Here is a 13,772-nt window from a genome sequence, read left to right as displayed (position 1 = left end):
GGGAATAATCTTTATGAATCACGGGTAGAAACTTCCATGCGAATCTCTCGAAATATCTATAGACTTATTTGGATCAAAGAAAACCCCTAGTTTCTGGGTCCATATGTTGATGGTTGAATTCTTCCTTCCTATGGCGGCTGTATTAAAGGAGATTCTTTACACCATGGGTTGCAAGAATTCCATAAATCCATTAGTCCATGACCACCTTTTGGGCTGTTGTCCTAGAATTTGATAGCTTTAAATTAAGAGTAATCTTCATATTTTGTCACATGAGATTTTTTTTTTTTTTTTTTTTTTTTTTTTTTTTTTGGGAGTTGATTGTAATGGTTGGACCGATGAGTTATGACCTGTCCAAAACTACTATGAGTTGAGCTTGGCCCAATTTAGAACACTTATTACAGCTTGTGAAAAATAAATATATTGTATAGGAAGACTAGCATGGAATGAAACTCACAACAATACACCTTCAGCCTAAAGTCTCATACATATAGTTTAATTTATCAACTTGATATACACAATATTTAATAACTTTCCATTTCTTGATACTAAAAATTGATTTTATGATAAACCCAAAGAGAAGAAAAAAATAATAATGAGGCTACAACATGTAGATCAAGTAATATGTGATTTCAGTTGGATAGATGTCAATTTATTTCATTTTGAAATGAATTCCATTGTATGAAAAATAATGAAACTGAAAAGAAAATTACAATGCATGATTTCTTAAAACCACTAAATACCATCTCCATGCATGCGATTTAAGCAACATGGCAAGGATAACAAGCTTCTTGGCAGCAATACAAGACATGATTCTGCAAACACCGATCTCAAATCGATCAGCCAAAGGGGTCCTTTAAGGCGAGGCCTGAAAAGGACAAGATATGTTAAATTAAAAGGATGAACATGTGCAATGAATCCAATGATCAATCACTTGGTAAATATTTGAGCTCAAAATGGGTACCTCATATGGGCCATGAGCCTAGCAGCTCCTACAAGTTGATCTCTCCTTCAAAATACTCGGGTTGAACTTAGTTGCTTTCAAGTTGTGCTAAAGAAGGCCAGTAAGAGACAATATGTAAGAAAAGAGATGAGCAAGCAGCACACTTCAATAAAATCCAAAGCTTTAGTTATTACCATTGGACTTACATCGCATACAACTCTGAACTACATGAAGCAACAAGTTTGCCAATATCCATATGCTGTAATTCGGGTCACTTTCCAAGCGCAGACTCTCTGGAAAATTTTCATGAAGTGAGGGGCCATATATGCATATACAGAGTTATGTTGTACACTAAATTAAAGAATTTTTTCAAATCAAAAACAGGGAATGAGCATCATTATACATTAAGAAATGTGAGTGATGATTTGAGAGCCAAAAAACTTATAAGCTTGCTATTGCTTAATCAGATACCATAGGATTAGTTAGCTTTTTCTTCATATACCAGTCAAATGCCAATATATTATATTTATTACATGGAAACATTATTTTAGAGCAGTTACAACCTTACAATATCGTATTCAAATTCAGGCATAGGAAGCAGAATTCAATATTTGCCTACAATCACATGTACTTTTTGGCTTGACTAGGCACTAATGTCATGTGGCTCACCATGTAATAAGATAAATAGGCCATCCAACTGCACTAGATACTGGTTGCATATAACAATCAGATAACAACAAAGTGCATTTAATAAGCTACAAACTCAGAATTAATTTATAAGATATAAAGATTTGACCTGTCTCGCTAGTTGATTCAGATGAAAGCTAGAACTCACCAGCAATCCCTGTAGGAACAATCCCACTATTCAAGTGCCAGATTCTCTTTTTATCCCCGACGGCAGTTTTCTTTCAACCAGATTCAAGATTACTTTTCAGCAGATTTGTCACAGAGTAGTACTGCTCAGCCAAAAGCAATGGCCATTCTTTCATTCTGATTACATAAAAATTCTTCATTCTCATTGATGTCAAGGTCAAGTAAGACAGACTCCAAATGCGGCAAAAATCCAGAATCTTTTAGCTTCCTCTCCATTTCATCAGCCATAGTGAAGATCTCCTTTGATCTTGGGTGTCGTTTGTCCCCAACACGGAATGAGTGAAGCTCTCCGTCTATCTCAATCGAACTGCAGCCAATCCCCTTCATAACCCCCTTATCTTTCATCATAAGACGGACCTTAGAAACATCATTCCACATGCCAGCGGAGGCATAAATATTTGAGAGCTGCACATAGTGCCCAGCATTTGAAGGTTCAAGACAGAATATATGTTTAGCTGCATATTCGCCTAAACTTACATGGCCATAAATCTTGCACGCTGTGAGTAATGCCCCCCAAACCGTTATCTCCGGCTCTATAGGCATATCAAGGACAAATTCATAAGCCTGCTCAAGACGACCAGCACGAGCAAGGAGATCCACAACGCAGGCAAAATGTTGATGTCGAGGCATGATGCCATAATCTTTCATGGAGTGGAAATACTTCCACCCTTCATCTACTAAGCCTGCATGATTACATGCCGAGAGTAGTCCTATGAATGTAACATCATTAGGCCTGATCCCAGCACACTTCATCTCCTCAAAAAGACTAATAGCTTCACTACCACAACCATGCATTCCATAACCCACAATAATAGCACTCCAAACAACTACATCCTTGTCATGTATCCTCTCAAAAACTGCATGGGCATGAGCAATGCTTCCGCATTTTGCATACATGTCAATAAGCGCTGTATTAACGAACACATCATCCTCAAATTCACTACAATGAGTGTAATCTTCCATCCACCTAGCAACTTCAAGCGAGCCCACTTGGGCACAAGCTAAAATTGCTGACCTTATCGTTATTGAATCAGGCCTCACAGATCTCACAATCATCCTCCGAAATAACTCCACTGCTTCCTTGGCATAGCCATTCTTAGCATACCCAGAAATCATCGCATTCCAGAGAATCACGTCGGGTAATGTCACTTGATCAAAGAATGACCTAGCAATCTGAACATGCCCACACTTTGCATACATGGCAGTGAGAGTAACGAGCAAGTCTAGCTCATTATCAAACCCACCTTTCACCACTAACCCATGAACCGACTTGCCATGCTCCAAGTCGTCGACATCCGTGTATGCCTTCAGAACACTAACAAGCACCACAAAATCAGGTCTAACATCCGAACCTGTGCTCCGCATCATTCTAAACAATCTAAGGGCCTCCAATGGTGAGCCATTCTGGACGTACCCTGAGATGGCCGAAGTCCAGGACACAACATTCCTCTCCTCCATTTTGTCGAACATCTTCCGGGCACTATCCAAGTCGCCGCACTTCACATACATGGCAATAAGCCCGTTCTGGATAAAAACCTCCTCTAGAAAACCGAGACGGAGCACGTGGGCATGGACAGTTCGTCCAACAATTGGCGCCGGGAGGCCACCGCAAGCCTTGAGGACGCTGGGGAAGGTGAAGCCATCGGGGCGGATGGATTGAGAAAGCATACGGCGATAGAATCGGAGAGCAAAAATGAAAGAGTTGTGGCGGGCGTGAAGGCGAATGGCGGCGTTGTAGAGGAAGATGTTTGGGTGGGGGAATTCATCGAACAGTTTGCGGGCGTGGGAGAGGAGAAGGGAGGAGCAAGAGAAGAGAGTAAACGAGTGGAGAAACCTGGTGGCGAGAAAGGGGGAGAGATGGAGACCGGAGAGGACGAGGTGGGCGTGGAGTTGGAGAAGGTGGGAGGGGTGGGTGGCTGAGTCGATGAGAGCAGCAACGCGGTGGACGGCGTTGGCGGTGATGGGTGGCGGCATGAGCATACAATGCTCTCAGCTCAGCACAGCCATTGATCTCACGAGGAATTGGCCCAAGCAAGCAATTTTAATAGAGAGCCTTCCACAAAGCCCCACATACAAATCCAAACACAAAAAGGTGACACCTTTACCTGCCAACCACCATCCTTGCTCCAAAAAATCTCAAAAACCCCAAATCAATTCAAAAAGAAAACACGAGTACATGACAAGCTTGCAGAGATCACTCCTCGAAACTGTGTATTAAGGAAGATTTCTGCAACCAAGTACCAAAATTTAAGAAAAAAAATGGAGAAAGAGAGAAAAATAGATTACTTCGTTTGCATAATCTATTTTATGCGGTGTCTCAATAATTCTATGTTCATCAGTCAACTGTTCCCTAAGTGCAAGTATATTCTGAAAGTATAGTAAACATAAAAATAGTCAATATATCACGGACGGCAGTAATTAGAAATCTTATTTTATTTACTTTTTACTACTAGAAAAAAAAATATTAAAAAGCCATAAGTAATAAAATAATTATTAAAAAATCTTTATATAAATTTCTTATAGTTAGCACATGAGAACATAGTCATGAGTCATCTTTATCTTTATATAAACCATTACAAAGATTGGTCTACTTAAATTTAGGTTCTAATAAAATGTTAAAATTAAGCAAGGCATCCAAAAAATGTAGCATATTTAGCTTTTAATTTTCATAAAATATTTTATAAAGATCAATCAACTTAAAAAATTAAATAATATTAACTAATTACGTTCCCACGATGGTAATCATATCATAGGAGACTAAGAATTCGGCCACATCTTAGTAGCATCAAATAATATTTTCAAAAATCACTCTATTTTTTCTGTATTTTTTAAATTAGTATGATATTCTAATTCATTATTAGTATCAAAAGTACGAAAAAGAAAGAATTTTTATGTAATCAGAATAAAAAAGAATAGCCATTTCGTTTGGCGGCTGATCATAGCTGCTCGGAGACAAATCCGCTGAAATTTAAGTTTCAATCTGGCACTTCAAAAATGGGATTAACTAGCGAGATGTCAAATCTTTAGGGTTTAAGTCCCGTAATCGATTAGTTAGTCTTATTTTTTAGCGTTAATTTTTTTAAAAATAAATTTAATTAAAGATAAAAAAGACGAACAAGTTTAGAAGTCCCTAAATCAGTTCAGAAGGATCCTAAACTCAAAACAAAAAAAACCTTATATATTATAATTTAGTTCCGAGTATGCAGCTTATTGCATTCTTTTTAAAAGGTACATGTGATTGTAGGCAAACATTGAGTTCTTCTTCCTATGCCTGAACTTGAATGCAATACTGTAGCTGCTCTAAAATAATGTTTCCATGTAATAAATATAACATATTGAAAGGTTTATAGGGAAAATGCTAATTAATCCTATGTGATTAAGCAATAGCAAGCTTATAAGCTTCTGTGGCTCTCCTATTATCACTCACATTTCTATATGTATAATGATGCTCATTCCCTGTTTTTATATTCTATGTTTTTTTTTAATTTAAAGGAGTCACAAACAGCTACTTACATCTCCCGAGAGTCAAAATTCAAAAGGTCCCTAAGATCTGAGGAAATATGTTCATAATCCCCTTTAATCTTGCAAAAAGAACTGATACCTAACGAGTGGGCCGTGGCTTGCAATCCAATCAGCACCTAATATTCTTTTTCCTGTAAATTTGTTGAATCTTTAAATTAGTAAAAATGGATGACAAATATTTAATTTTTCTCCACCAAATTCATGATTGACCAAGAATGGATATCAGCACATTATATCAGAATCCAGCTACAAATGACCAGTATCTCCTTGTATGCAAATTGGCTTTACCAGGGAAAAAGAAAAAGTAAAAATAAATGAAACTACTCTGATCATGCGAAGAAAGACAATCGTCTAACTTATTGCCCTGCCCTAATTCTTTTCAACACTAAGGATACAACATCAAAAATATCAAAATCCCTTCACCTGCTTCTCAGGACAAAGTAAACGCATGTAAATCTCATATCAGTTCCTTTCAGAAAAGAACAGCTGAATCTTTTTCTTTTAAACTGGTCGAACCCGCCGCCAACTAACTCAGTCCTTTTGGTGGACTCTGGAGAGAGAAGACGCTCTCGGCAGAATCATCACTATGGACAGGTGCAGTATATGTATATGTAGATTCAAAACCACTAGGTTCTGGGAGGCCATTGGTTTTGTTCTCATCTGCACCTTCCTTCTGGTGTCTCTCACCTTGTGACAAATGAGAATTGTGGACACCGAGTTGTCGGTATATAGCTAGAGCTTGTGCTATCATAGCAGAAGGATTTCCAGCAGCACTTGGGAGCAACATCGTGGTTCCCTGCATGGTGGAGTGAGGAAGCAAAACATAACAATGATCAATGGTTTATCAGACTTTAGTTTTATAAATTAATTATCACAAGTTCGTTGCTTCACCTCCTTGGCAATAGAACCAAATGCTGTGATGTATTGCTCCGCGATTCTTAAACTTGCTGCCTAAAGAGTGATAAAAGAGAAGACAATTGATCTTTCAGATAAAGTAATACTTAACCAAGAAAGGAAGCTAAAGTTTGGAAAATGGAAAGCATCTAGATCTACAATAGGCTAACCTACTGAGACAGTACCTGCGATGACCATGTCATAAAATTCAGTTCACACTTCACACGGAATGAATCCAGAAAAAGAATCAGATATTAAAAAGGCAACAGAAATCTAACCTCAGCACCACCCTCTGCTTTCATGGCTTCTGACAAAACCCTGAGTCCTTCTGCAGTTGCTCGTGATCTAGCAAGAATAGCTTCAGCCTCTCCTGGTGGATTCATCAGAGATGAGTCAGCCCAAATCTTGGTACAAGTTTAACCAGAGAGCAAGTTCAGAAATTGATATCCTAAATAGTTGTTTCCCAGACACTTGTCCAGTGAAAAAGTAAAATAAATAAGGGGCACAAGAAAGCATGCACATTACAACTGAATCAGTGCTTCAAAGAACAGACTTCACATGCATTCTGATAGGCATAATGAAATTTTTTATTAATGATACTTAGAAAAAGATTGTCATATAGTCCCCAGAGTACTAATATAGATGACTCATATGAATATATAGATAGATACTATCACGAATATGTGATGAAGCTACAACTAAAACAAGGATGATTTTTTTCTTTCTTTGGTGTGGGGGTGGGGGTGGGGGTGTGTGTGGACCACCCTGAATTGGTCATCAACGAACAAACTACAATTATTCAATGAGGTTCCATATTACTTGATAAGTTTGTTTTTACCACATTAATCACTAGGCTAAGAAAAAAAAGGGTAGGAAATTTTGAAGTACTTTACCCACTAAAAATCTTTTGTTTACGTGTGTACCCATCTAAAGTTGATATTTATACATAAATCCCTCAAAACACTTCTATTTTTTGGCATGGATATCCTTAAACGAAGTTTCATAAAAAAAAATAATAATAATCTTACTCTTGCATCCATGCATTTCTTCAGTTAAAGGTATTTATATATTTTTTGTTTATTAAATTAATAATATTTATTTTTTATTTTTTCCAGAGAGAAGTGAGAACTTAATGGCAATATATGCTTGATGAACAAGAAGTACCTAAGATAGAATACTTTGACGATACACAAGAAGGAAAAATTTCAGGGATCCTAATCAACAAAGTGGTCCAGACTCTTTTACATAGATCCAAAAGAAGCTATTATTATGATTTATAATCAAGAAGGGTCTAAAAGGATTGTCCATGCATATCAAGGGTATATGCAATGCTAGAAACTATATATATAAGGAGACAGCATGCATACCTTTAGCCCTATTCACCTGATCCATCATTGCAGCTTCTGATGCCAAAATCACAGAACTCTTTTTCCCGTCAGCAATGTTAATGTTAGCTTGTCTCTCTCCTGTTTGCATCAAATGAAATTGAAGCATCTAGAATATATTATACAAGATGAAAATGTAGGTCCAGCTTCCAAGGGTCGCAACAAAATGCATAAAATTCTCTATTTTTCAATTTTCTCCAATAAAGACACCACTATATTTACCATACTGACAAAGAAGAAAAAGAAAAAAAACCTCTAGAAGAGATGAATTAGTAACAGTACATAGAAATAACAAACAAATGAACCTATTGATTTTATAATAATCACCTTCTGACTCAAGAACTTGGGCACGTCTTCTTCTTTCTGCTTCAGCTTGCATTTCCATAGCTGCCTTCACTCCAGGTGGAGGAGATATATCCCCTGTAAAATAGAAGCTTGAGTAAGACATGCAAATCAATCTTAAACAAAGAAAACATTACAAGAAGAATAACTCAGCATGCATATACTTACTTATTTCATAACGCAGACACTTAAGACCCCAGGCTGTGGCAGCCTCATTGATAGCTCTCTGTTGCAGAAACTCATTCTATTATATTATGAACCAAAAAAGAATATGCATAGCCGTTCATGCTCACCAAATGCAACTAATGGTTCTTTAAAAAAAATGAATTAATGCTCACAAGTATCCTAACTAGCATTGAAGAAACAGATGGGAAGTTTCACAAAATAAAATTAATGACCAGATGTCCACAGAGCTACAATTTGTCATTATGTATTATTATACAGGATTCTAGATGGAAAAAGTGAGTGCAACAACAGTCATGCCGGTCAGCACAGAACATGCTGATTTTTAGGGTATTTAGAGATATTTTTAGGTCTTCGGCATATCAATCCTTAGTTTTTTTTTATTTGAATATATATATTAAAGCCTACATTAGAATCTTTTAAACGTAGATTATTTTTATAAATATCCTATTTAATTAAAGATATAACATTAGTCAAATAAAAATATTATTAAACATATAAAATAATTAAATATATTCATTAATTGATAATAATTTAATAATTAAAACTAATATCTAGTTGAACGTAGAATTATGGAGAGAATCAAAAACTTCATTTGTCGACGTTGCATCAGATATTGTTGATAATCTTCAAAATTCAACTATTAATAGTATTGTTCATTATAACGTCTCACATTATCTTCATACAAAAATGAATTTTAAAGAACACCTCTAATATATTTATTTTTTAAAATATTTAGAGATATTTTTTATTTGAATATATGTATTAAAGCCTACACTAATGGGTTTGATAAAGCATTAGACCTTTCAGGACCAAAGGATGCCACAACTATGGTCAGAAGAATCATATAGCGACAAAGTGCTCTCAATTGCCTATTTAGGACAACTGCTATCAATGCAAACAATCAGGCCATATAAGTGTGAGATGCGCATTGCTATATGCTACGCTAGCCCCGCACTCTACTACCATCATATATAGAGCCTCTCAAGTTCCTTCTTCCAGAGGCCGATGTCGGATATCTACCGAAGCTAGCCATACCCATCGAGTTTTCATGATAACAAAGCAAGATGTCATGGCAACCAACCAGGTGGCAACAAGTATCATAACTTAGTTTTCTTAGTTTGTTGAGGTTATGGCACGAGGACCACACATTCTTTTGTTGCTTATTTTTTTATGTAACAAGTTGATCATATAATTGAGCCCTTCAAGGAGCCTCTTTCAATATCCACACCTATGGAGTATGGCTTTAAGATAGATCAACTGTTTAAATCTTGCACGATCGATTTTGGAGAGTGGTGTAACTTACTAGACCCCCTACTCTTGAATATGCAAGATTTTAACATGAGTTTAGGAATGGTGAGGTAGTGGCGTACTATGCTAGCATTGATTGTTTTTATGAGGTAGTGTTGCAACCTAGCAACAGATAAGAATAACAACTTTGGAAGACGCATTCAGGTATCTTCTCCTAGCACTTTTCGGCATTTCATGCCCCGTGTCTAGTTCATGGGGACTACTTTGGCCTCTTGGAGAATATGATTAGTGTGCCCTAAGCATCTCACTGTTTGGCCAACATTGCGATTGTTTATAAGTTCGCTGATGTTTTTTTCTGAGGATATTCAAAGTGAGGTTTTAAGTATCAATTTCGAGACTAAGATAGGCAACTTGAAAAAACAATACATACCAACCAAATCGACTAAATCGATCGTCCATTTCAGATGATTCAAATTAGAGATCAGCCAAACTATTTTAGCAATATGAATTGGATCGATAAAAACTTCATTCCATAATTCAAAGATTGCTCCCCAACTAAAAGGTCAGGTTAGCAATCGTCCTATTTCTTGGGGCAAAATCTGTCTCAAAAGCTCCCTATTAAAGATCAGCCAAACTATTTCAGCAATATGAATCGGGATCGGTCGAAACTTCATTCCATAATCCAAAGATTGCCCCCCATCTAAAGGGTCAGGTTCGCCATCGTCCTAGTTCTTAGGGCAGAATTTGTCTCAAAAGCTCCCTATCAGATGGCTCATACGAAGATGGCAAAGCTCTGGAAATAGGTTGACAATTTGTGGGTCAAAGGCTTCATTCACCCCAATGTGTCTCCTTGGGGTTCCTAATGCTCTTTGTCAAGATGGGATGGCACTCTAAAGCCTATGCATCGATTATCAGGAGTTAATTCAATTAATCATAACGAATAAATATCCATTACCCCGCATCTAGGACCTCTTTGACTACCTTTGAGAGTCTAGGTGTTCTCTAAGATCAATTTGAGAACGGATTACCACCAGCTTCAGATTAGCACAGAGGATGTGCGCAAGATGTGCGCAAGACAGCCTGCCCTTGTATTCGAGAATTATGTCCTGTTATTGTACCATCGATGGATTGTTGCGGCCTGCAGGCTCTTTTGTGTTTCTATTATTTTTTTGTTATGTTTGAATCTTATGTTGTTAGCCATCATAGCCTCCACGTGAGACTCATGTAATGATAATCTCACTTGAGGGGCATGTGATAAACTGCAGGTATTTCAATAACATACAGTAACATATATGACCTCTAGCAAGTGGGCAATATACATGAGAGCTCAACATCAAGAAAGCCGAATGCCATAAGAAAAATAATATTATCCATAGTAGCATTAAAGCCAACGTACAGACAATATCACTACAAACTCTTGCTAACACAATGAAAATGAACTCAAGACTAACAAAGTATTACTACTAAACCATGAGGAAACATACTTTTTGATACATCACAGGTACAAGATTCAAAGAATGAGGATGATCGGATGCCCTAATAGAATATCAATATTGACATATGGACATGCCATGGGTGGGTACAATTCCTGACTTTTTCCTCCTCTTTGCCCTTTTTTAGAACTAATGATGCAGTAGTTAGATAGAGCTTCCTTACAGGCTTGATATATAAATGGGCTTAATTTAATGTAAATTTCAAATCTTGGAGACGTTGACTTAAAAATAGTTAGTTTTCTTATTTCTTTCTATCTTCCTTTCTTTCTCTATTTCTTTCTTTCTCTATTTCTTTCTTTCTTTAATCTCTCAATGTATTCCTTATCTCTTCATCATTTCCTAAATCTCCTCCTTACACTTTCACTTCAGATTCAAAGCCAAAATAAGTTCCCAACAGGACCTTTTTTGCAGTTCTAAGTTGCAAAATTCACTTTGTCTTTCCACATTCAATTTCAGATCTGAGATAAATCGGTACTTACCTTGATGGACTGTACCCTGAAAGGCTAAAAGCAAGCACAAACTTTCATAGATGCAGCCATTTTAAATTTCTAGGTTCTTTTCACAACAGAGGCAGCTTTGACACAAAATTAGACAACCTAACTAGATGAAGACAAAACAACCTAACTATAGGACATCTGATAGTTGGAAGCGCCAACCAAATATATATACACTTATTCTTTACCTTCATGAATTGTTGCCATAGCAGCTGACTTTCCTATAAGATAGGGAAGCAAATTCAACCATTGATAGAAAAAAAAAATCATGGAAAGATCGCATTGTTCCCACTTGTTTCAGAGTCCTCCACTGACTAAAGACCTCATCAAAGATGGATGATGTTTCAAATTTCACAGGAACCTCTATATTTTATACACAAGTCTTATAAAACAAAAGACTACTTGAGATAAAACTCTGCCACTCAATAACATATGTAATACCAAAACAAATTTGCATTCTCTATATTATTAAAATGATTAACCTACAATATCTACACAAAGGGATGACTATTAACAAATACAAACAACCAATTAGCTCTAATTGATGGCCTTTTAAATTATCAACCTTTCATCAATAACTCCGCAATTGTTCCAAAATCTTATCAATTTTCTGACTGAATGCAATGTTGATCCTTACCGACCACAAGCATACCCCTGCAGCCATGGATTGACTTGGTAGATATAACTCGATATAATCTTCTGGCATCTTTTGGAATTAGTGAAGTAGCTCAATTCACTTTCAGGATATGCAAGATTTGCACACCCCTTCATTGATACACCAAAGGTTAAACTCAAAAACATCACACTACAAGAACTTAATGAGTTCTATCAGGTGAAACAATTGATATAAGTACGCAAAACAAAAACTAAACTAACGTAAGAAAAACATTTGAGCTTGACAAACAAAAAAATATCTCTTGGCAGCACTAAGAGCCAACATATAGAAAATTGTGCCACCAACTACTCTTTGAAGTGTAAGACAAACAAACACAAACATCCAAGGGGTTACCGTGAAGTGAAACTATGGGCATTGTTTGTCAGAAGCATCACATGTCCAAGATCTGATATGTTTTTTACCTTTTAAGATAGGGATAAATATACTCAAAATCATCAACCAGACAAACTGTGGGATTGTACCTAAATCAGTAATTACATTCAGCGGGACAAAGGCATCAGTTATGAATATGCAACATCGGTTGGGATTATGTACAAAAGAGCAAGATACAGAATCTCCTTTCCATAGAATGTAATCACGAACCAACGAAATTAATGTCGGTAACCATCAGAATCTGACTTTAAGATTACTGACATAACCTAGCAATTTAGCAAACTCCAAATTAAGAATGTAACTCACGGAAAACAAAACAAGGAAAAAAAACCATACCACGATGTTCTCATTGAGCGTGTCCCTCTCCTCGAACGTCTTATCCAGCGTGATCTTCCCCAGCTCGCTCCTCATTGTAGTCTGCGCCAGCTGGATCACGGCAAATATCGGATTCTCCACACCATAAGAAGCAAGAATCGGATCAACAATCTGCAACAAATCAAATAACACACAAATAGAATCACGCGAATTCACCAAGCACGAGACAAAACCGAGACTTAAAGAGAAAATTTTGGCAAGCTTCGACCTTGACATAGAGGACGCCATCAATTAGTATGCTGACATTGTCCTTGGTGATGGCGGACTGATCCGGTATCGGAATCGCCTCCTCCTTGAGGGAATGGACGTAGGCGATCCGGTCGACGAGCGGCACGAGGAGATGGATCCCGGAATCGAGGGTTCTCAAATACTTCCCAAACCTTTCCACCACGTAGGCCTTCTTCTCCGGCACGATGCGGACCCCCCAATTCGTCGGCGTGGACGGCTGCTCGAACCTACACAATAAGAAGAGCTGAGAGATAAAGAAGAGAGAGAAGATATCTCGGATATTAGGGCTTTAAATACCTGGAAGAGGAGAAGTCGTCGCGAGAGCGGCCACCGCGGTAATGGCGGAGGAGAGGGAGGAGAGAGGAGGGGAGGAGGTCAGCGTGGGAGATGGGGGAGTTAAGAGAGGCGACGTAGACGAGAGAGGAGCGGAGAGGGAGATGGAGGGATTTGGCTCTCCACATCGCCATTTCTTGGGGAAGAAGAAGGAGAAATGAAAGTGTTTGGCAACGAGTAGCGGAGAGGAGAGGGAAGGAAACCCTCGGAAAACACACGTGAGGGGTGTGCCAAAGCGGCTACTTTTGATTGTAGGTTTAATGGATCCGAATCCGTTAGCATAGAGAGCGGATTAATAATTTATTAACATGTGAGATGCACAATTAATTCTTTTATACAAAATATTTTTTTTGAGGATAACTTTATGTACTTCACTTAAATATAAATTATATATATCTACAATTGTACTCA

At 37.4% G+C, this 13,772-nt stretch overlaps 2 protein-coding genes across 4 annotated transcripts; both read right to left on the bottom strand.

The window, feature by feature from the left end:
* Positions 1 to 627: 627 nt before the first annotated feature.
* On the bottom strand, positions 628 to 4,141 carry LOC140800621 (pentatricopeptide repeat-containing protein At3g12770). 3 transcript variants are annotated; one of them, XM_073155382.1, is made up of 4 exons: positions 1,737 to 4,141; positions 1,147 to 1,233; positions 962 to 1,048; positions 628 to 865 (listed from the first exon to the last, which is right to left on the bottom strand). In XM_073155382.1, exon 1 carries the CDS (start codon positions 3,791 to 3,793, stop codon positions 1,901 to 1,903), a length of 1,893 nt encoding a protein of 630 aa, XP_073011483.1. In that variant the 5' UTR covers positions 3,794 to 4,141; the 3' UTR covers positions 628 to 865; positions 962 to 1,048; positions 1,147 to 1,233; positions 1,737 to 1,900. The 3 variants fall into 3 exon arrangements, with proteins under 3 accessions (XP_073011483.1, XP_073011484.1, XP_073011482.1); XM_073155383.1 differs by having other exon boundaries at positions 1,135 to 1,233; positions 1,776 to 4,141; XM_073155381.1 differs by having other exon boundaries at positions 1,776 to 4,141.
* A 1,399-nt stretch (positions 4,142 to 5,540) lies between these two features.
* LOC140801257 (uncharacterized) lies at positions 5,541 to 13,582 on the bottom strand. The gene is made up of 9 exons (XM_073156273.1): positions 13,326 to 13,582; positions 13,009 to 13,255; positions 12,762 to 12,911; positions 8,125 to 8,182; positions 7,942 to 8,034; positions 7,597 to 7,695; positions 6,508 to 6,599; positions 6,227 to 6,286; positions 5,541 to 6,131 (listed from the first exon to the last, which is right to left on the bottom strand). Exons 1-9 carry the CDS (start codon positions 13,493 to 13,495, stop codon positions 5,862 to 5,864), a joined length of 1,239 nt encoding a protein of 412 aa, XP_073012374.1. The 5' UTR covers positions 13,496 to 13,582; the 3' UTR covers positions 5,541 to 5,861.
* Positions 13,583 to 13,772: the final 190 nt, after the last annotated feature.

Source organism: Typha latifolia, chromosome 14, assembly GCF_019914945.1.
Source record: "Typha latifolia isolate L0001 chromosome 14, TyphaL0001v2, whole genome shotgun sequence".
In the NCBI taxonomy this organism is placed as follows: domain Eukaryota; kingdom Viridiplantae; phylum Streptophyta; class Magnoliopsida; order Poales; family Typhaceae; genus Typha; species Typha latifolia.
This window is presented reverse-complemented; position numbering and strand designations above follow the sequence as displayed.

Coding starts and splice junctions, on each gene's coding strand:
- LOC140800621 (XM_073155382.1), bottom strand. CDS start 3,793: ATGCTCATGCCGCCACCCATCACCGCCAACGCCGTCCACCGCGTTGCT.
- LOC140801257 (XM_073156273.1), bottom strand. CDS start 13,495: ATGGCGATGTGGAGAGCCAAATCCCTCCATCTCCCTCTCCGCTCCTCT. Junction 8,183..12,761: donor CGCTCAATGAGAACATCGTG/GTATGGTTTTTT, acceptor TTTCTGCAACAG/AGAGCTATCAATGAGGCTGC. Junction 7,696..7,941: donor CCAAGTTCTTGAGTCAGAAG/GTGATTATTATA, acceptor TGATGCAAACAG/GAGAGAGACAAGCTAACATT.